Genomic DNA, 21,474 nt, shown 5'->3' with positions numbered 1-21,474 from the left:
GAAACAGAGTTATTTTAATCCAGACTCAGAACGAGAACCTCAAAAGGAACAGGCTTTTATCCAGGTACTTGTTGGAAGACCTTCGGGGGGAAATACTGGATTAGGGGTATGTGGCACATGTACAGGACTCCACATTTTGTCATTTTTGTGTTGTATTAACCTCGTACCCGTGCGGTGCTCTCTGTAGTGAAGTGAAAGTGAAAGTGAAGTGATTGTCACTTGTGATACACAGCAGCACAGCACATGGTGCAGACAGTGAAATTTGTCCTCTGCATTTAACCATCACCCTGAGTGAGCAGTGGGCGGCCATGACAGGCACCCGGGGAGCAGTGTGTGGGGACGGTGCTTTGGTCAGTGGCACCTTGGTGGATCGGGATTCGAACTGGCAACCTTATGATTACGGAGCCGCTTCCTTCACTGCTGGGCCACCACTGCCCCTGTACATACATACTGTAAATCTAGAACGTGCGAGATCAATGTATTGATGCTGCCCCTTTCTGAGCCTTTTCTGATAATTAAGGAAATTTATGCTCAATATGAAAAGTAACATTTAAGATGTTTTTAATTTAAAATGTTTGGTTGACCTCAACTGAACGTCATTTAAGGGGAACAGAGCATTATGATGTCAGGACTCATGTTCCATGGCAATAATTCCTTTTCTGTCTTTGCAGTCAAATTGCAAATTTGATTCCCAGTAGACCTGGATTCTGTCAGGATCCGGTCCGAAATGGGGGTTACTCTGGTCCGGGTCAGGATCAGGATCCGGACCGGAGTTTCATTGTTGTCCTGTGAAATGTTCCCTAATCGTTTTCACCTGTGTCAAATGTTTAAAGCTGCCCTGTTCGTTTCTGTCCGCTGTCAGGTCTTTGAAGTTATGTTCTATGTTCACCAGTGTCTTCGTCTCGGATGTCTCCCCTGTCCTGTGATTCACCAATTAAACCCCTGTTCCGTGATGTCAGGTGAAAGCGTCCTTCATTCTTCGTTCCTCGTCACTCCTCGTCCTCCTCTACGTTCACCCGCCACGTCATGCCCGCATGGACGTGACAGATTCGAGATCTGGTTCTCCACAACTGTAGGGCCTGTCAAAGCCCATTGAGACATACTGTATGTGATTGTGGGTTATATAAGAAATGAATTGTTGTTGTTGTTTGGACCCTTATTGGTTGTTCCTGAGATCTTGTCATGTGTGCATTTGGCTATGGCATGTTCTAGACCAGGGGTCACCAGCCCTGGTCCTGGAGGACACGTTTTTGTGTTCAGCACACCTGATTCAACTTCTGTACTTTATCACCCAGTTGAACGTTGGAGGAACGGCTACAGAGACAGAAAGAATGGAACCCGGTGACATTAATGCCTTAAACATCAGGATCCATAGCTGAATGTATCACAAGCGAAGACCTGGGACGGCTGGCGTGGGAGCGTGAGTGTGGGGTGGAGCACCAGAGGCGGTAGATGAACAAACACGGGTTCGATCAGGAATGCAGTATGGGCTGGGGGGGTTTCTCCGTGGTGTGGTGGGAAATTTCCAGTCTGGGGAGCTGCAATAAAGGAAGTCATGGGTTGTCACGTGGGCGAATGCACATTCGGGGTCAGGAGTGAAGCGGGAAGACGGCAACATCGGGATCCAAACGATGCCAGGTACTTGCATAAGTCAGACCATAAGAAAGTTACAAGATAGGAAGGTCTTGAGCTGCTGTGCTGGTTGAACCTCGAGGGGAGGAGGATAGCAGGGTGGAGGAGGAAGAACAGAAGATCGGCCTTACTTGGCTGGATGAGTTGGAGTTGCGCTGAGTCGCTGTCAGGATGACGAACGTTGACTGAGCACTGACCAGCTGTCAGGACGCTGATGGGAGCGTCCCGCCACAGGACCTTCAGACGATGAAAGCTGGACCCAATAATGAACTAACAGGTTTGTGTAAGAATTCTGAAAAGAATGTTGCATGATATCAGATTCAAATGGTGGATTGGATTGAGTTTGAAATTCAATTGAAGGTGAATTTAAGATGAGTATTTTTTATAAAAGACCAGTTAATCTGTTCCTCTTTCCCACGCTTGTCCCTGTTAAAGCTTCCAGTCTTAGTTCCACAACACCGAGGAAGGAGAAGACCCAAGCACAGGTGCTTTATCAAAAAAAGAGTTACTTTACTTCACTGTACTTTACTTGTAGATGTTTTTATCCAAAGCGACTTACAAGAGGACACCAGCAATTCTCATTCGGTTTCTATAGATTTTGAGTTACAAAACTAAGAGCCGTGAGAAGGCCGAACTTGTCAAGAATAGAACATGCAGAGGAATTGTTAAGTGCTAGATGGATTTTTGTGTGTGTGTGTGTGTGTGTGTTAGACTTTTCTGAAATACTTTTTGAACAAGTGGGTTTTCAACTGCTTTTTAAAGGTGGTGGTCATCTCGGCTAGTTGAATGGAGCAGGACAAGTTGTTCCACCAGAGTCGATTGGGATCGGAGACCCCGTGAAGAGGGAATTTTCTGAATGTACGTTGGCACAAGGGAAGTGGAGACGGGGAAACACACAACACCTCCGGTAACACACATACACCAGACCCCAGAGTCCCTCCACCTCCTTCACCAACAACAGGTGCCTATGAACCAGAAGGCCAGAAGACCCAGGTTCAAACCCCACTTACTACCATCGTGTCCCTGATCAAGACACTTAACCCTGAGTGTCTCCAGGGGGGGGACTGTCCCTGTAACTACTGATTGTAAGTCGCTCTGGATACGGACGTCTGGTAAATGCTCTAAATGTAAATAACCTGGACGCCTGGATTGTTACACTTGAGAACCAATTTCATTGCAATTAATTGCAAGATGTCTGATTAATTAGTTATAAATGCGAAAGGATCGAACGCCTTACTAGTTTAAAATATTCGGTTTTCGTTCACTGGATTTATGCATGTGAATATTGTTTTTATTGTATTCTGTGTTATGAATGTATAGGCTGGTATACAATGTCTTCTGCTCAGAATTTCCAGACAGAGACAGAGAGTAAAGCCACTACGGTAATGCAAGGAACGAGGAGCCAGGTACCATTCGGCCGGGATGAATGGTGAAAACCATGGAAACGGTGGCACGGCTGAGCTCAACAATTATCCTCTTTTCTGCTGTAAAGCAGTAAAGAGTGATTTTTAATGAAAAGAGGGAAGAACAGGGAAGAATTTAATGGTGAAATTAGATAATGGCAGTTTTTTTTAAAGCATAATGCTCCTGGTTTAGCTGTTTACTAAAAAATGGAACACAGCCTTCGTTTTCAATATTTTTTTTCAGTAATTTCTTGTCTATGATGTTGGATAAAGTGATTGATTATGTATTTGGTTTTCTGAAAGATTAGATAAGGGTGACACCAAGTTATTGTCTAATATATATACATAAATATATATATATATATTAAAGTACACTTTGTACCCCAAGGTGCTTTGAGTGAACAGGAGGAGCTGCCATTCCACCCATGATTCCCATGATTCCTTAGTGTTGTATTGGACGCCATCTAGTGTTCAACAACGTTCAATGTAAAGACACAACAAATGTAAAATATTGTAAAATAAAAATGTTATAAAATGTATTTTCTGAAAAAAATGTATTATCAGAAAACCAAAGTAAGATACTTGCACAATTGGATATATATCATTGAAATGAATTTAATACATTTTCTGCACATGAGGTAACCCTCTAAATGCACATTCAACACTCATGTTCTTTCATAAACTTTTACAGAGAAAAGGTTCGTGAATCCAATATATCAAAAGTTTATGTTCTTTTTATGTTCTCCTCAAATCTTACAGAGTTTACTCATCACAGAAGCTTCTGGATTCTTCTGGAGAAGGACTTCTCTTCTTCATGAACGTATTCAGTGTGTGTTGAGATGTGAATTCTGTCTGAAATGAAGTGAAGGTTCACTGTTCAGGGTAAGAAGATGAACAGGAGTGAAGAACATGGACATGGTTACGAAGGTGGGACCTTCGGAAGAAAAAGAGGAGCCATAAGATGAACTTTATGGACGTGGTGAGACAGAGAGAGGACAGGAAGAGATGGACGCAGATGATCCACTATGGTGACCCCATGCAGGAGCCTCCCAGTCAAGTGACCAAGGTCAATAAGTACAACTGTCCACAAGGTGGCGCTATTGTCATTCATATTTACTTGTCCAGTATAATATATCCCAACAGCAAGTTCTTTCCAAACTGTTGAATTTTATGAATTAACAGTACAATGAATAATTTAATACATTATAAATCGTCGCGAAGGATCCGTATTTATTTCCTGTACAACAGAAGAACATGTTCAGCATTAAACTGATGAACTGATGCCTCCTTCTCCTTCTCTCACCCGTTCATTTCTTACACTACAACTTCAGTACAGATAAAACACGACTCATTCTAGACAAAAACGATCAAAAAACGATCATAAACAGAAGACCCGTTTTAAAATAGAAGTCACAGATTTATAAAACACCAATAAAAAGATAAGTGGAGGATTTAACGTGAAAAACCACAAAGGACCCGTTACACCAACATACTTAATAAACACGATCGTGATTCTGAAATAAAACGTTCAGTCACGTGGGCCTTCAACAGGGTTCATTAATTTATTCACTTAATTAAGATCAGTACAATAGCGCCTCGTGAAAAACCCACGAAACCCCGTGATTTCAGGGGCCACGTGATTCAGACATGGCGAAGGGGGCGTGGCCACGCGCCGTGAGGGGGCGTGAACCTTGACTCTGATTGGTCGGGCGCCCGGGGCTCCGGCGGAGTTCCGCAGGGTTCCGTCTCCTGCCCTGGTTCCGAAAAGAAGAAATGCGAGAAGTTCTCAACAGACCCGGATTCGTTCTATAATTCACGGAGCTCCGGAAGGTGAGTTTAAATTCGATAAAACACGGAAACATTTTCCCTTTTTATCGCGCCACGCACGTCCAGTGCTTCCAGTCGACCTTCATTCATCTTCATCTTCTTCTTCTTCTTCTTCTTTTATTCCCACCAAACAAACACGAGAAGAAAGCCTGCATCCACCTTTTATTCCCGTTTCAGCTGGTTTTAGGACGCAGGACCAGGTCCTGGGTGGAGACCACTGGACTCCTAAACCCCCTGATTAAACTTATTTAAATGAATCATTCCGAGTTATTAAAAACCCACGCAGGGTGATGTTCTACATACTCAGATGCTCGGTGTGTGGGGCGTCCAGCGTGTGGAACAGAGCAGATTCCTGCAGGTCATGGTTCTGCTCGGCTCCTCTCCTCCATCACACTTTTTCTTTTTTTTTTTTTTTTTTGGTCTCGAGTGATTTCTTGGAGAACAAAAAGTGTTTTGTCCTGCCAGGCATGATTTTGGGGGCCGGTGGCGAGGGGCTCCGCCCGGGCCACCGAGCTGCAGTCCTTCACATCTTTCTTTTCCTACTTCCTAGACGTTAACCGTATTTTGGCTCATGTTCCTCCTCATTTCTGGTGTAAGTTCTTGGTATTTTTATGGAAGTGGAGATATAGGATCATATTCATATTTTATTGGTTGGTCGGCATTTTTGAATGGAATGATGAACGTGGGAAACTTCTTCTGCCCGGAATATATTTATTATTCAGCAGTGGGACCGATCCCCTCTGTTCTTAACATTATTCATTATAAGCATATGATCCATGTTTGGTAACCGTGGCAACTACAGTTAGCTTTAGTTCGGCTTAATTATTGCAAATCGCTGTTCATTTATTGTCAGTTTCCAGTTGGTGGATTAATCTTTCTTATCGTTCTGCCGGCCAGATGTCCGTGAAGGATCCACATCTGCTCCACGTCAGGCTGTGTAAATAAACCCAAATCCTGGTACCTTTGCACCCTGCGGGCCCGGAGCCGCGGTGGGGGGAAGGGGACGGGAATTCCTGACATTACTGATAATCTGAATATTTACTGCTCCTGGCCTGGAACTTTTTTCCTTCTGTTAATTGGTGGAAGAGCTGAGACTCGGCCCACCGGGGGCATGAGGGCTACGTTTCCACATCTGGGGGAGTTTCTGGAATGGAATGTTGTTGCTGTGATAGCGGCCGGTCACATGGGTCACCGAGACCCCTCGCCCCGCAACTACACTGGATCCCTGTCTGTTTTTAAATGACTGAATGGCTCGGCTGCTTCTCGGCTCTTACAGTCCACCATGTCCTCTCAGGTCTTCAGTCCAGAGGCTACTGTCTGTCCCTCGGTCACATTACAAGCTCAGAAGTGACAGGGAATTTTCTGTTTTATTCAACCCCTTGTTTAATTCAAATTGCTGCATGTTCTGCATTATTTTTGTATTCTGTATTCTTTTTATTCTTTATTTTTAATGAACTTTTTGGCCATTGTTTTATTTGGTCAGTTGTGTTAAAGTGCTTTATAAGTTAATATGGAACATTGTACTGACCTGCTGAGCAGCAGGAGTTCGACTTTTTCTTTTTTGGTTTATGTGTTTATGCCGCTCCATAAATCCACATAAATCTATAAATTCCGAATCTCTGATTACATGTATGATATAATTAGCATAAGGCACCTTTTGTGCTGAATTCTGATTTTCTGCAGTGCACATAACTCAGAGTTCTTGAATGGACCGTTTCAGTGGAATTCCTTTGTAGGCTGGACTCAAGTATCCTGATTTCCTTCTGGAGCTTTCCTGAAATTGGACAAACCTGAATAAATCGTAGTTGCGAGGGGAGCCCCGGTTCCAGCAGGTGGTCTCTACCCGTAGAAAGGCCTCCACCCAGCCTGAAAATATAGAGTATTTTTGGGGCTGGAAACCCCACCCCTTGTAATGTATACAAGGCCCCCGCCTTGGAGCCATGTTGCTGCATTATTCCGGCTGTTATGAAAGTCGTGTATTTCCCAGCCCACTGTGTTGGCGAGGAATGCCAGGCTTGTGATGTGGGTTGGTGGCGAGTGAGTAGAACGATCGAGCCCCAGGCTTCTTGTCCAAACGCACTATTTGCTCACAATGACGTCTGCTATGTGTAGAGATTGCTGGGTGGCATGGCAGCACTTTGGAGGTCAAATGACCCTTGACCTGCATCTTTATTCTGCTCCTTTAGTACCTAGTTATTCTGTGGCTCATGAAGATGAAAAGGAAACGGGAAGTAAACACGATGCCTGTTCACGAGGGCAGGTTTACAGGTTTCTGTTGAAAAGATGGGTGCTGTTGGAGTTCCAGACAGGAAGGAAATGCCTGGAACAAGAGCATGGTTATTGTCTGAGGATAGCAAAATTGACCACTGGATTCATTTGACCTTAAAACTGAGCTTTAGTTTGGTCTTCTGGGGCCTGTTGAGGTCATAAAGACGTGGGCGGTTATTGTCAACTAAAAGACGTAAAGGGCAGAAATTGACAGTTACGTTGTTAGTGGACCAGTATGTTGAATTATGAATTTATATTCTTTGTCTCAGATCTTTGAAATAAGTGGGGTTGCTGTTTGTTTCTGTGTGCACAGTAAAATCGCCCTGCTAATATTATTCTGGATAAAGGGGATAAGACAGCAGTAATGTCAGTGGAACCTGTGAATAACCAGGTTTGATGGGATTTGCCAGGTTTGATTAGTTTGGCTGGGTTTTGACAGGTTTTGATGGGATTGACTGGGTTTTGATGAATTTGACCAGGTTTGATTAGTTTGACTGGGTTTGACCGGATTCGATTATTTTGACCAGGTTTGATGGGATTGACTAGGTTTTGATGAATTTGACTAGGTTTGATTTAGTTTGACTGGGTTTGACCGGGTTTGATGGGATTCACTGGGTTTTGATGAATTTGACCAGGTTTGATTAGTTTGACTGGGTTTGACCAGGTTTGATTAGTTTGGCTGGGTTTTTGCTAGTTTGACCAGGTTTGATGGGATTGACCGGGTTTGATTAGTTTGACTAGGTTTGACCAGGTTTGATGGGATTGACTAGGTTTTGATGAGATTGACCGGGTTTGACCAGGTTTGTTTAGTTTGGCTGGGTTTGACCAGGTTTGATTAGTTTGGCTGGGTTTTTGCTAGTTTGACCAGGTTTGATTGGATTGACTGGGTTTGACCAGGTTTTGTTAGTTTGGCTGGGTTTTGATTAGTTTGACCAGGTTTGATGGGATTGACTAGGTTTTGATGGGATTGACCGGGTTTGACCAGGTTTGATTAGTTTGACTGGGTTTGACCAGGTTTGATGGGATAGACTAAGTTTTGATGGGATTGACTAGGTTTTGATGGGATTGACCGGGTTTGACCAGGTTTGATTAGTTTGACTGGGTTTGACCAGGTTTGATGGTATAGACTAAGTTTTGATGAATTTGACCAGGTTTGGCTGGGTTTAATGGGGTTGAACGTGTTCTGTTACCTTGTTGCTGTGAGTGGCAGGGACTTCAGATTAAGCATGTGCTCTTGCTTGTAACCGCTGGAGGAGATCATGCAACTGTGTGGAATAAAAGAGGGATTGTTTCTTTATAAACGGCGGGGCGTCAGCTTGAAGCAGCTGATTCTATATCATTTCATTTTGTTCTTTTTTTTACACTGGACCAAATGCCAGGAGATGATTTTCTGTGTATGTTCAGATGAAAAATGTGTCAGAATCTGCCCTTTGACCATATGTGGCAGCAGGACAAAAAAAAACAAAAAAACGAATGTAACTTTGAGAGTGACTCTGTGATTCCATTATTCTGCCTTCCTCAGGACCTCAGACGAGTGAAGATGATGACGGACGCCAGTGAGATGCTGGCAGCTGCCTTGGAGCAAATGGACGGGATAATAGCAGGTATTGCACATTTCCTCTCTGTCTGACAGCCTCCCCTGCCTCAATAAATGATCACTTTCGGGCCTGGGATGAATTCAGGAATTCTTTCCTGCTGCTCGAAGGGGCGAGACGTTTCTCCTTTTTTCTGCTGATTCAGTCGAATGCACATTAAGGCCCTTAATCCTCTGTGGACAGAATGGCCGTCCTGAGAAATGGGCAGTAGAGTCTGTAGAGTAGAGTCTGGAACGTCTGACACCGTCTGAAAGTGAAGTTATTGGTGCACACAATGAAACGTGTCCTCTGTATTTAACCATCACCCTTGGTAAGCAGTGGGTACCATGACAGGTGCCCGGGGAGCAGTGTGTGGGGACGGTACCTTCAAGGGGACCTCAGTGGCGGCTTGGAATTTGAACCCACAAGCTTCCAAATATGGAGGTTTAGCTTTTCTGCTGTTATTGCAGATGAGAAGAATCTAAACCAGGGGTCTGCAGCCATTTGGACCCGTTTTTCCCAAAGAGAAATTCTTTTAGACATGTAAAATGAAGATTTACTTTTATGCTATGTATAAAAAGGCTAGTGTTTGTCTTGTGAGATGTTTGCAAAGGTAATTTATGCGTCAAAAAATTAAACACATTGCATTTTAATGTTAATGTAATAATCTTGAAATTCTGAACTACAGTAAAAAACAGCACATGAAGATAAAATACACTTAAATTGTTAATTATTTTCCAAAGCCACATTGAGCTGCAGTGTAAGAATGAAAGAACCTCAGCTGGTTTTTGACCCCTGATCTAAGTGTGGACCTGGTGGTCCTTTCACCAAATTTCACCAACCGCAGAAGATCCCTGTTGCAAAATCTGAGATTATGTAATTAATTTTTCCCTTCAGGCTCCAAGGCCATGCAGTTCCCTAACGGCCTGTTTGACTGCCAGTCCCCCACCTCCCCCTTTGTGGACAGCCTGAGAGCCCTGCACCTCCTGGAGGACCTGCGGGGGGCGCTAGAACTGATGGATGCTGATGAGAGAGAGAGTCTGCGTTGCCAGGTGCCTGGCACCACCGCTGAGGGGCTGGTGGACTGGCTGCAGGGCCGACTGGTGAGTGGCACCGTCCTTGTACAGTTTCGAACTGTTTCTAACTGTCTGTCTTCTTGTTGTCTACATGTTTTTCTGTTAAATGTTATTCTTGCACTGTCTGTGTCCCCTGTCTGTACTATATGTAGCCCAATTTGTCAGTGTCACACACATGCACTTTGTCAGTATGTAACTTGTCTAATCGTTCAAATGTTACATGTAGCACCAGGTCCCGGAGTAACGTGGTTTAAATGTTACGTGCAGCGCCAGGTTTCCTGAGTAACGTGGTTTAAATGTTACGTGCAGCGCCAGGTCCCGGAGTAACGTGGTTTAAATGTTACATGTAGCACCAGGTTCCGGAGTAACGTGGTTTAAATGTTACATGTAGCACCAGGTTCCGGAGTAACGTGGTTTAAATGTTACATGTAGCACCAGGTCCTGGAGTAACGTGGTTTAAATGTTACGTGCAGCGCCAGGTTCCAGAGTAACGTGGTTTAAATGTTACGTGCAGCGCCAGGTTTCCTGAGTAACGTGGTTTAAATGTTACGTGCAGCGCCAGGTCCCGGAGTAACGTGGTTTAAATGTTACATGTAGCACCAGGTTCCGGAGTAACGTGGTTTAAATGTTACATGTAGCACCAGGTTCCGGAGTAACGTGGTTTAAATGTTACATGTAGCACCAGGTCCTGGAGTAACGTGGTTTAAATGTTACGTGCAGCGCCAGGTTCCAGAGTAACGTGGTTTAAATGTTACGTGCAGCGCCAGGTTCCAGAGTAACGTGGTTTAAATGTTACATGTAGCACCAGGTCCCGGAGTAACGTGGTTTAAATGTTACGTGCAGCGCCAGGTCCCGGAGTAACGTGGTTTAAATGTTACATGTAGCACCAGGTTCCGGAGTAACGTGGTTTAAATGTTACATGTAGCACCATGTCCCGGAGTAACGTGGTTTAAATGTTACATGTAGCACCAGGTTCCGGAGTAACGTGGTTTAAATGTTACGTGCAGCGCCAGGTTCCGGAGTAAAAGGGTGTCGTTTCACTATGTAGCTGAAATGACAATAAAGCTCAACTTGAAAAGCAGAGATATGCTATCATTAAATTGTTTTTTCCAAAATGCATTCAGCTAGAATGTGATGTCATTTCCAGATCAGATTCCTCTACAGTTATTGATTATCAGTAATATCAATATATTCATATAAAAATATATGAATTCTCATGTCACTTACCACCTCCACTGGAACAGAGCTGGCCATGTTCAGTCTCTTCCTGTCCCCAGCAGAGATGCTCTCTCCCCAGCAGACTACACCATAAAAGATGGCTGAGGCCACCATAGTCATAAAAGGTCTTCAAGAGTGGTCCCTTCACCCCAAAAGATCTGAGCCTCTGCAGCAGGTACAGCCTGCTCTGCCCTTTTCTGTTGAGGGCATCGGAATCCACTTTATTGTTCAAATGAACACCAAGGTACCTGTAGATCTCCACAGCCTCAATGTCCAAACTCTGGATGTTCAGTGGTTGCAGTGGACCTCCTTGGTCTTTTCATGATCAATAACAGCAGCATTTATTTACATCCAAGTTAAAGGTCACCTCCTTTCAAAGAGGTGACCAGAGGCTCCAACCAATTTGCGTTCTACAGCCTCCCGGACTAATTTATTTCTGTGAATTTGTGCAAAAAGCTCTAAATAAATTGAATTTAATTGCCCCTTGTGACTCAGACATGCCTTTCTGGCATTTTTTTTAGAAATTGAATTTGCCTTCTGATTGGTTTTATTACCCAAACGTGACTGTTTTTACGAACGCTGCCATAACTTGTGTCTGTGAGAAAATGTGAGTATTTTCTGTCCTCTAGTCCGCAGTCCTTTTTTCCCATTTTTTTTCCAATCTGCAACCTGAGCTGGGCCCACTTCATGGAATTTCCACCCCGCTTCACATGGAAAAGCCATCCACCTTACATCTTTCGTAACACGTAACGTTCACGTGCAGAAGGCCATAATGGCTTTTCATGGGATTCTGCTGTTTTTGTCCCGGAATGGAAATTCTTCATTGAAATCAAGTCCATTTAAGAGCAGATTTTTGCACTGGCCAGCAGGAATGTAAATGTCACATCTGCAGAGTTGTCTTCTTATTTCAGACCAATGGACACAACTCTGTGGACACTGATCTGGTCTACCAGGAACGTCTCACTCGACTGGAGAGCGACAAGGAATGCCTGGTGCTGCAGGTATGTGAGGCGTCAAGACGCAACAAGCATCTTCAACGGGGAGGCTGCGTGCAATTCCAATTATTTCAGTTCCTGTCTTGAGGAGAAGGTTGTGACCTTTTGTGTCTTAAGGGTTACGGATGAAAACGCATGAATCAAAAGGCTGGAATGTGAACATGTGGATCCTTCATTCCCATGATGCTCATCTGTGGAAAATCCATTCACTCTATGGAATGTTTGCACTCATAACCAGGGAATTTGATTCATTATGTGAAAATGAAGCTGCTTTTTGAGCCTGTGGGATCCGCACGTTATTCTTAACCACCACACTCAACTAGGACAGAGTTATCCCGGGTTCCCAGCATAAAGCAGCTGAGGAACATACCGATGCGAGACTTCATATTTATTAGTACATTTTCAGAATATATTGCAAAATTCTAGACCAACGCGCCTGTATGTAAACTTTAGTGTCAAAACCCTGTATATAAAGTTTAGGTTTTTTTTTTTTTTTTTTTTTTTTTTTTGCGCGGTAAAGGTGAGCATTTTAACAGATCAGGTGGAGGTGCAGGGGGAAAAGATAAAGGACCTGGACACGTCCCTTGAGGAACACCGTCAGAAACTGAATGCCACAGAGGGGATGCTGCAGCAGGTAGGAAGTGAAATGCAACTCGCGACACTGCTTATTTCCTCATTTACGAATGGATTTATTGTAAGACGTGTTAAACGTGTTTTATAGGAGCTGCTCAGTCGCTCTGCACTGGAGACACAGAAGCTGGAGCTACTGAATGAGGTGTCCAGTCTGAAAATGATACTGTCCTCTGTAGAGAAGGAGAGAAAAGATAATGAGGTAACATACACACACTACATAATATAATATAATATAATAGATAATTTAATTGAGCAATAAATGAATGACAGACTGCTTCTCATCAGTCTTTGTACCAAGAGGTAAATGATCTTCGCTTCCGAGTGACCGATATGGAAAATGAAAGGTTACAGTATGAAAAGAAACTGAAAACTACCCAAGTGAGTAATAAAAGATCAAATCATAACTCTTGTCTTTTATTTTAATTACCGTTCTGCACGCATTCCATTTTCCATCTTATTTTAGGCTCCCGCTGTCCTTTCTGCTTTCCTGTCCGTCCCCTGTGCTAACGCCTGAACTCTCTTGCTTATGTCTCTCCCCACTGGCTGGAAGGGTGCATTCTGGGTACTGAAGATTACGGGACACTGCCGCCTTTCTTCTTGATGCCTGTCGTTCTTCTGTATGTGTTCTTCTGGTGGAGGCGCCTTTTCTTCCGACATTCGCCTCGTCCAGATTATACGAGTAGATTTTTTGCGTCGTGCAGGAGGAACTGATGACCCTCCACGAGCAGGTTGAGGAGAGGGAGGAGGAACTGAGGAGGCTGCGTGATCAGCTGCGGCGTGAGGTCGTGACCCCCAGCGCAGACAGAGGTGACTATTCGTTTTCTGGATTTCTCTGTTATTTCCTGACGTTCTTATTTTTTTATTAAGAAATGATCATTTGGGCCAGATGGAACGGAGCAGTTTTGTCTAATCTGTGCATCTTTCCTTTCAGATATGGAAGTGCAGAGGATGAAAAGAGCGCTGGAAACATTGGTGGCAGCCAATAATGAAAAGGTAGCTGCTGCGGCATTGTGGGTAGAAAGCGTCAGCGGGCCTGGCGTGAACATGTTCTCTTGCTCTCTTGCTCTCAGGAGGTCCAGATCGAGGAGCTGCAGCAGTCGCTATTGCAGTACCAAAGCGGTCAAGTCAGGGTGATGGCCCCGGGGAACGAAGGCGAGTCTTACTGTCTATACAGCCTATCCGCCGTGTGCGGTAGAGGTGTGAACCGTGACCGATTCGATTACGATTATCAATGCATCGTGCTGCATCCCGTAAATTTTCTACATTTCATATTTAAGAGTTAAGGTCTCGTTCCCCCACGTGGACGCTTTGATTTGCTATAATGAGCAAACCTGATGCCAGAAACGGCATAAAATCGCCTGGTCCAGACATCCGCGGAGTCATGTGACCGCGGGCTGAACCGACAGTTTTTCTGCTCGTTTTCAGACACTTTCCGATCGGAAGTAGGCGTCGTTTTCTCCCGGTAAGACGATGACGTCGCGTTGTACATCTCTGGACACTCAGAGACTGATATGATTCACTGTGTGCACCGTGTGCTGTGCTGCTGTGTGTCACAAGTGAGAATCACTTCACTTTCACTTTAAGATCAGCTTTTCCTCCATCGAGTGTTCTGAAGGGACAGACCGGACTCTAGCCTGCATCACGCCGCGCAGACTCGGATCAGGCCGCCACACGCACTCGTTTTTAACCAGCATTTTAATGCCAGAAAATGATCGAATCGATGATGTTCTTTTACCGCATCAATTAAAAGACGAGTTCCGACACGTAAATGGTCCTAAAAAGCGACGTGATCCTGGTATTAATACTGCATATGAGCTCATTGTCTGCGCTGTGATCAGATTTAAGTCCTTATCTGGAATGTTCCACATTACAGAGGAACAGGAAGAGAACGTCAAGGCGCTTAGTGTGGCCAAGGCGTCGGTGTCCGTTTCTATGGAAACCGAGACGACCTCCCCAGGAACTGTGGATGAGACCGATGAGGTATCATAACAGGATGTGGTCCAGACATGAGATTTTTTTTTTTTCCTCCAGGAAATCGTTCAGTTTCTGTCCCATCACAGCAGAATTAGTGGATCAGAAGTGGATCAAAAGTCAGAAGTTATTTTGCATAAATATGTCATTTCCTTTTAGCCTCAGCTGATTCCGTGCTCTGAGCTTCTGGACCACGAACTCCGCGCCATGTCCACCATGACCTCAGGGCTCCAGTCCCCCGGGGTTTCACTCAGGTCCGCCTGCAGATTGTACATGAACCCACTATTGGCTGCTTCATTAGCGTGAACTTTGACCTTTTTTTAAGTATGGAACCTGAACTGTTTTCACAGTTTCGACTTTCATCAATCAAGGAACACAGATCGTGTGGCGGCACTTGAAGAGGTACGTCTTTAAAAATCTTCCCTTCCCTTCTACTCCCAAACCCCTGCAGGAAGGAAACCCACAGACGTCAAGGGTCACGTAGTCCGAGGCCTGACCTTTCACCCCTGAGTTTAAATGCCTGTTTCCTGCCTTCTATCTCTGCTCGCCAAACCCCTTCTCCGTTCCCGCTTCCGGCCATCCAGGCCCAGGACTGGGTTATGGTGCAGATCTTCAAATGAACATTGTGTCCAGTAGTTGATGTGGATGTTTATTTGAGCGGAGATTGTCACTTGTGATTCACAGCAGCACAGCACACGGTGCACCCAGTGAAATTTGTCCTCTGCATTTAACCCATCACCCTTGGTGACAGTGGGCGGCCATGACAGGCGCCCGGGGAGCAGTGTGTGGGGACAGTGCTTTGCTCAGTGGCACCTTGGTGGATCGGGATTCGAACCGGCAACCTTCTGATTACTGGGCCGCTTCCTTCACCGCTAGGCCACCACTGTCCCATAATCAGAAGGTTGCCGAGTTCGAATCACGATCCGCCAAGGTCCCCACACACTGCTCCCCACACTGTCACCAAGGGTGACTGTTAAATACAGAGGACACGTTTCACTGTGTGCTGTGCTGTGGTGTGTCAATCACTTCACTTTCACTTCATTGTATTTATTGTATTTGTTGTTATAACTGCACTTTTTTAAAATGCGTGACTAGCTTGGACAATATTGCCCAAAACCAATAATTGATCAATGTATGGGTACATTGGCATGACTAGAGCTAAATATGCTACATTCAACCTTGTTAAAATCTTGGCTTTAATTTATCTGTGGAAATATGTATTTCCAAAAATTCTAATAAAATTCACAATGTCTGTGTGCTTACGATTTATTTAGTTGACAAATGTGCTTGTAGAATTTCTATAATTCTTTTCCATTCCAGGTGAGAAACGAGCCCCCATTGTCCCCCCCCACCCAGCGCAGCCCACCGGACAGAGACAGCTTCGGCTCCAAGAAGGCGCGTACCTCGTTTGGACGCGGGTTCTTCAAGATCCGTGGTGGGAAGAGGGCCGCTAGTTCCCCAGACCTGGGTGAGACAGAACAGACGTATGAAGTCACCGTGACGCTTTTTTATTTCTTACCTGGAAAGGTGACTTTACTAGAAACAGGGACGGCGTGTCTCCTCACTTATCCTCCGCGTGTCCTCCGCGTATCCTTCTAAAATACGTAACTCTTCAGCTGGGCTTTATCATATAATCCACGCAAGGCGGGACTTCTAGCTGTTTCTAATAAACCTGCACTCTAGAACGTGCTCCAACGTGCATAATGTAGGTATATAGGACCACGGGAGGAGAGAGACAGAGACACGTCATGGCTGCCCACTGCTCACTCAGGGTGATGGTTAAATGCAGAGGACAAATTTCACTGTGTGCACCGTGTGCTGTGCTGCTGCGTATCACAAGTGACAATCACTTCACTTTCACTAGACCATGAAACCAAAGCTCTGGAGATCTTGGTAGCGTAACATGGAGATGTGACATGAAGACATTTTGCAGATATCTGGTTTAATTTACGCCAGAAGTCATAAGCAGGATGGTAGTAGCCTAGCGGGTAACACACTCGCCTATGAACCAGAAGACCCAGGTTCAAATCCCACTTACTACCACCGTGTCCCTGAGCAGGACACTTAACCCCGAGTGTCTCCAGGGGAGGACTGTCCCTGCTTGTAAGTCACTCTGGATAATCCAGAGATGAATCCGGTGGAACAGCAGGGATGAGAGAGGCCATGTGGATGATGGAATCCTGACTCCGACGCCCCCTGGCGGCATTTCAACATTCAAGAGAGATTTACTGTCAGTACGATTTTTTACACGTTATAACGTGTACTTAAATAAAACTTAAATACATATACAGACTATAGAAATACTATAATACTGTATAATACTGTACTCTGAACTAGGACAACATCATGGAAGATGCTTGTAAGTGTCTTTGCAGTGGACTGGTTCAAGTATATGTGGGACATTTCACAAGACAGGACATACGTGCAAAATGGGCAGAAACGGGCAGAATGTTGGGAGGTGCTCAAGGCGGGAAGTGTATCGATCGTTCCGGCGATGGCAGCGAGTTGAGAGCTCGTTACGGTTCTGATGCTCCGGAGGGGGAACGGGCCGTGTGAGCTGTTCCTTCTCAAGCGTGCAGCTGCTTGGCTTTATATCCGTTTATATCGGTATTTTTATAAGTGTGCGTATGTGTGTTTGCTCAGCTGAGACAGAGCGGAAGGGGACTGAGCACTTGGACCTGGCAGGGGTGGCACCTTGTGGGTCTCAAGATGGTGGTGTAACACAGAACCTGTCCTCACCCACAGCGGGCAGGAAGAAGCCAAAAGGACTGAGAAAGCTGTTTGGAAGGTGCGTGTGTGTGTGCGTCTGCGTGCGTGTGTGTGTGCGTCTGCGTGTGTGCGTCTGCGTGCGTGCGTGTGCGCGTCTCCGTGCGTGCATGTGTGTGTGCGTCTGTGTGTGTGCGCGTGCGTGTGTGTGTGTGTGTGTGCGTGTGTGCGTCTGCGTGTGTGTGTGCGTCTGCGTGTGTGTGTGCGTCTGCGTGTGTGTGTGCGTCTGCGTGCGTGTGTGCGTCTGCGTGTGTGCGTGCATGCGTGTGCGCGTCTGCGTGCGTGCATGTGTGTGTGTGTGTGTGTGTGTTTACACCTGCACTTTGAACATTTCAAACCCGGCTTTGTCCTTGTTATTTCCTGACCAGTGGCACTAACGTCCTGATTGGCTGAATAATTAGAGGTGGGTGGGGCAAATGCACGTCAACGGTAAACATTATTGATGCATTTTTACGTGTCTCCGTAGACTCAGGAAAAGTCAGTCCACTTCGTTTGACCTTGATGCTGCGGAGAGCGAGTTCAGGAGGGGTGGAGTCAGGGCCACGGCGGGCCCCCGACTGGGTTGGTCACGTGATCTCCAGCAGGGGACCAGGTAAGTGTGCGTGCGTGCGTGTAGAAGTTACGACTCCTCAGTTGTAACCCACTTCCTGTTCCTGTGCAGCGGCGAGGTGGGCGTGCCGTTCGCCCGGTGGAGTAAGGAGCAGGTGTGCGCGTGGATGCAGGATCTGGGTCTCGGGCTCCATGTGGGCCACGCCCAGCAGTGGATCCAGTCGGGCCAGACGCTCCTCCAGGCGTCCCAGCAGGACTTGGAGAAGGTGACCATGACCCACATCTACACAATGGAATGGAAACCCAGATGTTGTGTTACAGATGCATTCCCAACATGTGATGATGTAGTCAGTCGCATTTAATTCTGAATTTATAATTAATTAACATTTATAATTGGCAGAACTTTTACAGTATTATTACAGTATTAATCAGATGCCCTGAAGAGACAGGGACAGTGTCTTGCTCAGGGACACGATGGTAGTAAGTGGGGTTTGAACCTGGGTCTTTGTGCTCTTCTGAAATCGATTAGAATATTCCGGAAATGTCTGTTTCCTGCAGGAGTTGGGCATCAGAAACCATCTCCACAGGAAGAAGCTGCAGTTGGCGCTGCAGGCGCTGGGCACCGAGGAGGACGACCCGAAAAGCAGCCTGGACTTCGGCTGGGTCACCCGTGAGTAGCCGGCCAGTCCGGTGCCACCGTGACGGCTCTTCTGAGACGTTTTCACGCTGCTTCTCTTCCTTGAACCAGGCTGGCTGGATGATGTTGGCCTTCCCCAGTATAAGAGCCAGTTTGATGAGGGACGGGTGGACGGGCGCATGCTGCACTACATGACTGTGGTGGGTGTCCCGCCCAAATTATTTTTATTTTTATCCTTTCATTGTTAGTTGTTCAAAATTAAACATGATACAGTGAAACGTGTCCTCTGTATTTAAGCATCACCATTGGTGAGCAGTGGGTACTATGACAGGAGCCCGGGGAACAGTGTGTGGGGAGGGGACATCATCAAGGGGACCTCAGTGGTGGAACCGGCAACCTTCTGATTACATTTACATTTACAGCATTTACCAGGCGCCCTTATCCAGAGCGACTTACAATCAGTAGTGACAGGGACAGTCCCCCCCTGGAGACACTCAGGGTTAAGTGTCCTGCTCAGGGACACGATGGTAGTAAGTGGGGTTTGAACCTGGGTCTTCTGGTTCATAGGTGAACTACCACCACTTGTCCCCCTACGGGTCCGATTCCTTAACCGCTAGGCCACCATCGTGACCTCATGAAAGTGACTGGGGACGACCTGCCAGTTGTGGGACGTGACCTGGTCTGGAGTTTAGAAGCAGCGAATCACCGTAGCCCGTGTGCTGGTGTTTGCTGATGGATCATTTAATGATGAATAGTGACCCCTGGTGGTGGGTCTTCTCATGTGGTGGTGTTTGTTGTCACTGTGTCTGTGCAGGACGACCTGCTCAGTCTGAAGGTCGGCAGCGTTCTTCACCACCTCAGCGTCAAGCGGGCCATCCAGGTGCTGCGGCTCAGCCGCTTCGAGCCCAACTGTCTCCGGCGCCGCCCGTCAGACGAGGTACATTTGCAGCATTTACCAGACGCAGAGCGACTTACAATCAGTAGTGACAGGGACAGTCCCCCCCTGGAGACACTCAGGGTTAAGTGTCCTGCTCAGGGACACGATGGTAGTAAGTGGGATTTGAACCTGGGTTCATTGGGTTAATAGGCTACTAACACCCTGGTACGGTAATGCTGCAGCTCCGCGGGAACCGCTTCGTTCTGTCCTGCCTGACTTGTCCCCCTCTCACCAGAACAACGTCACCCCGGCCGAGGTCTGCCAGTGGACCAACCACAGGGTGATGGAGTGGCTGCGGTCGGTGGACCTGGCGGAATACGCGCCCAACCTCAGGGGCAGCGGCGTCCACGGTGGCCTGATGGTGAGGAGGACGGACAGGGCTGAGGATGAGGAGGAGGAGGAAGGAGAGCAGATCCTCACGTGGTTGCGTCTGTCCGCCAGGTTCTGGAGCCCCGCTTCAACGTGGAGGCCATGGCCCTGCTGCTCAACATCCCGCCCAACAAGACCCTGCTGCGGCGCCACCTGGCCACGCACTTCCACCTCCTGATCGGCCCCGAGGCGCAGAGGCTCAAGCAGGAGTGTCTGGAGAACCCCGACTACGCGTTGCTCACGGCGACCGCCAGGGTCAAGGTGGGCGTGTCCACTCGCAGCGAATCATCGTAGAAACATTCGTCATCTCTGGTTTTTACTTCAATTTTTTACACGTTTTACATTTCCGGCATTTACCAGACGTCCTAATCCAGAGCGTCTTACAGTCAGTAGTGACAGGGACACTCAGGGGGGACACGATGGCAGGAAGTGGGTCTTTATGCTACCCCATATTTACACACGTTCTCATGTATTATTATTATTATTATTAGTTTATTGAACGATTACGTATCAGCGGAGATGGCGGTTAACGTGACGTCTCGCTCCTCAGCCCCGGCGGCTGTCGTTCGGCGGCTTTGGGACGCTGCGGCGGAAGCGGCCTGAGGACGGCGAGGACTTGCTGTGTCCGCTGGACACGGAGACGCCGCAGGGCAGCAGCTTCCACAGGAGCCTGAAGATCTACGAGGAGCATCTGGAGCAGGTGGGACATTTACTTATCCAGAGCGACTTACAATCAGTAGTTACAGGGACAATTTAGGGTTAAGTGTCTTGCTCAGGGACATGATGGTAGAAAGTGGGATTTGAACCTGGGTCTTCTGGTTCATAGGCGAGTGTGTTACCCACTAGGCTACTACCATCCCCGCTCCTCTTTAATTCAGTAATGATCTGGTACAGTCGTCTTTCACCGACTTCCTGTCCTTTAGATTGAGGACTCCGAGGGGACCGTGAGACAGATAGGAGTCTTTTCGGAGGGCATCAACAACCTGACGGTACCGTAAGAACAACGTTGCACGCGCCCACAGAACGCTCTCGGAATCCAGGTGGTGATCGGGGTCTTCTGTTCTGCAGAGCATGCTGAAAGACGACGACTTTTTCATGGACGTTTCCACCCACTCGGCAGATGTCCCCGCCACCAGAGACGACCAATGAGGGAACCAGGACACCGACCGCCATACTGTGCCATATTTTATACAACAATAATAAACATATTACCCATCCTAATTAAACTCGTACTTTTATGCATGTAGCTGTTAAACTGTTAAAGAAGGATATGCTGAAGTATTCATATTTAGTTTGAACTATATCTCGGTATCAGTTTGCATCAAACACTTCAGGACGTTCCTATTGCAGAAAATTTATGGGGTTTTCAGCAGCGTTTTGGAATTGAACTCATGTTTCGTATTAACTGTGTACCGTTTTTTTTTTTTTTTTTTTTACCGCAGTCAAATAAAAATATGTTTGTAAAGTGAAGTGATTGTCACATGTGATACACAGCAGCACAGCACACAGTGCACACAGTGAAATTTGTCCTCTGCATTTAACCATCACCCTGAGTGAGCAGTGGGCACCATGACAGGCGCCCGGGGAGCAGCGTGTGGGGACGGTGCTTTGCTCAGTGG

General features: G+C 46.4%; 1 protein-coding gene and 1 long non-coding RNA gene across 3 annotated transcripts; both read left to right on the top strand.

Moving 5' to 3' along the window:
• Positions 1 to 959: 959 nt before the first annotated feature.
• LOC114765177 (uncharacterized) lies at positions 960 to 4,250 on the top strand. The gene is made up of 3 exons (XR_003742587.1): positions 960 to 1,909; positions 2,068 to 2,117; positions 2,395 to 4,250. It is a non-coding gene; the product is annotated as an uncharacterized LOC114765177 (long non-coding RNA).
• A 497-nt stretch (positions 4,251 to 4,747) lies between these two features.
• Positions 4,748 to 21,209, top strand: ppfibp1a (PPFIA binding protein 1a). Of its 2 annotated transcripts, none has more exons than XM_028954804.1 (25): positions 4,748 to 4,865; positions 8,653 to 8,734; positions 9,602 to 9,807; positions 11,910 to 11,999; positions 12,514 to 12,627; positions 12,715 to 12,825; positions 12,912 to 13,004; positions 13,328 to 13,433; positions 13,558 to 13,619; positions 13,697 to 13,778; positions 14,500 to 14,606; positions 14,757 to 14,851; positions 14,969 to 14,999; positions 15,918 to 16,065; positions 17,241 to 17,385; positions 17,830 to 17,955; positions 18,025 to 18,178; positions 18,471 to 18,582; positions 18,661 to 18,749; positions 19,364 to 19,486; positions 19,722 to 19,847; positions 19,928 to 20,116; positions 20,406 to 20,555; positions 20,779 to 20,844; positions 20,924 to 21,209. In XM_028954804.1, exons 2-25 carry the CDS (start codon positions 8,671 to 8,673, stop codon positions 21,002 to 21,004), a joined length of 2,670 nt encoding a protein of 889 aa, XP_028810637.1. In that variant the 5' UTR covers positions 4,748 to 4,865; positions 8,653 to 8,670; the 3' UTR covers positions 21,005 to 21,209. The 2 variants fall into 2 exon arrangements, with proteins under 2 accessions (XP_028810637.1, XP_028810636.1); XM_028954803.1 differs by having other exon boundaries at positions 14,948 to 14,999.
• The last annotated feature ends 265 nt before the right edge of the window (positions 21,210 to 21,474 follow it).

Source organism: Denticeps clupeoides, chromosome 15 (genome assembly GCF_900700375.1).
Source record: "Denticeps clupeoides chromosome 15, fDenClu1.1, whole genome shotgun sequence".
Classification (NCBI taxonomy): domain Eukaryota; kingdom Metazoa; phylum Chordata; class Actinopteri; order Clupeiformes; family Denticipitidae; genus Denticeps; species Denticeps clupeoides.
This window is presented reverse-complemented; position numbering and strand designations above follow the sequence as displayed.

What these genes read in the sequence shown, in the direction of transcription:
- ppfibp1a (XM_028954803.1), top strand. Translation starts at nt 8,671, where the DNA reads ATGATGACGGACGCCAGTGAGATGCTGGCAGCTGCCTTGGAGCAAATG. An exon ending in GATCTCCAGCAGGGGACCAG is followed by an intron (nt 17,956 to 18,024) that starts GTAAGTGTGCGT and finishes GTTCCTGTGCAG; the next exon opens with CGGCGAGGTGGGCGTGCCGT. An exon ending in GCGTCCACGGTGGCCTGATG is followed by an intron (nt 19,848 to 19,927) that starts GTGAGGAGGACG and finishes TCTGTCCGCCAG; the next exon opens with GTTCTGGAGCCCCGCTTCAA.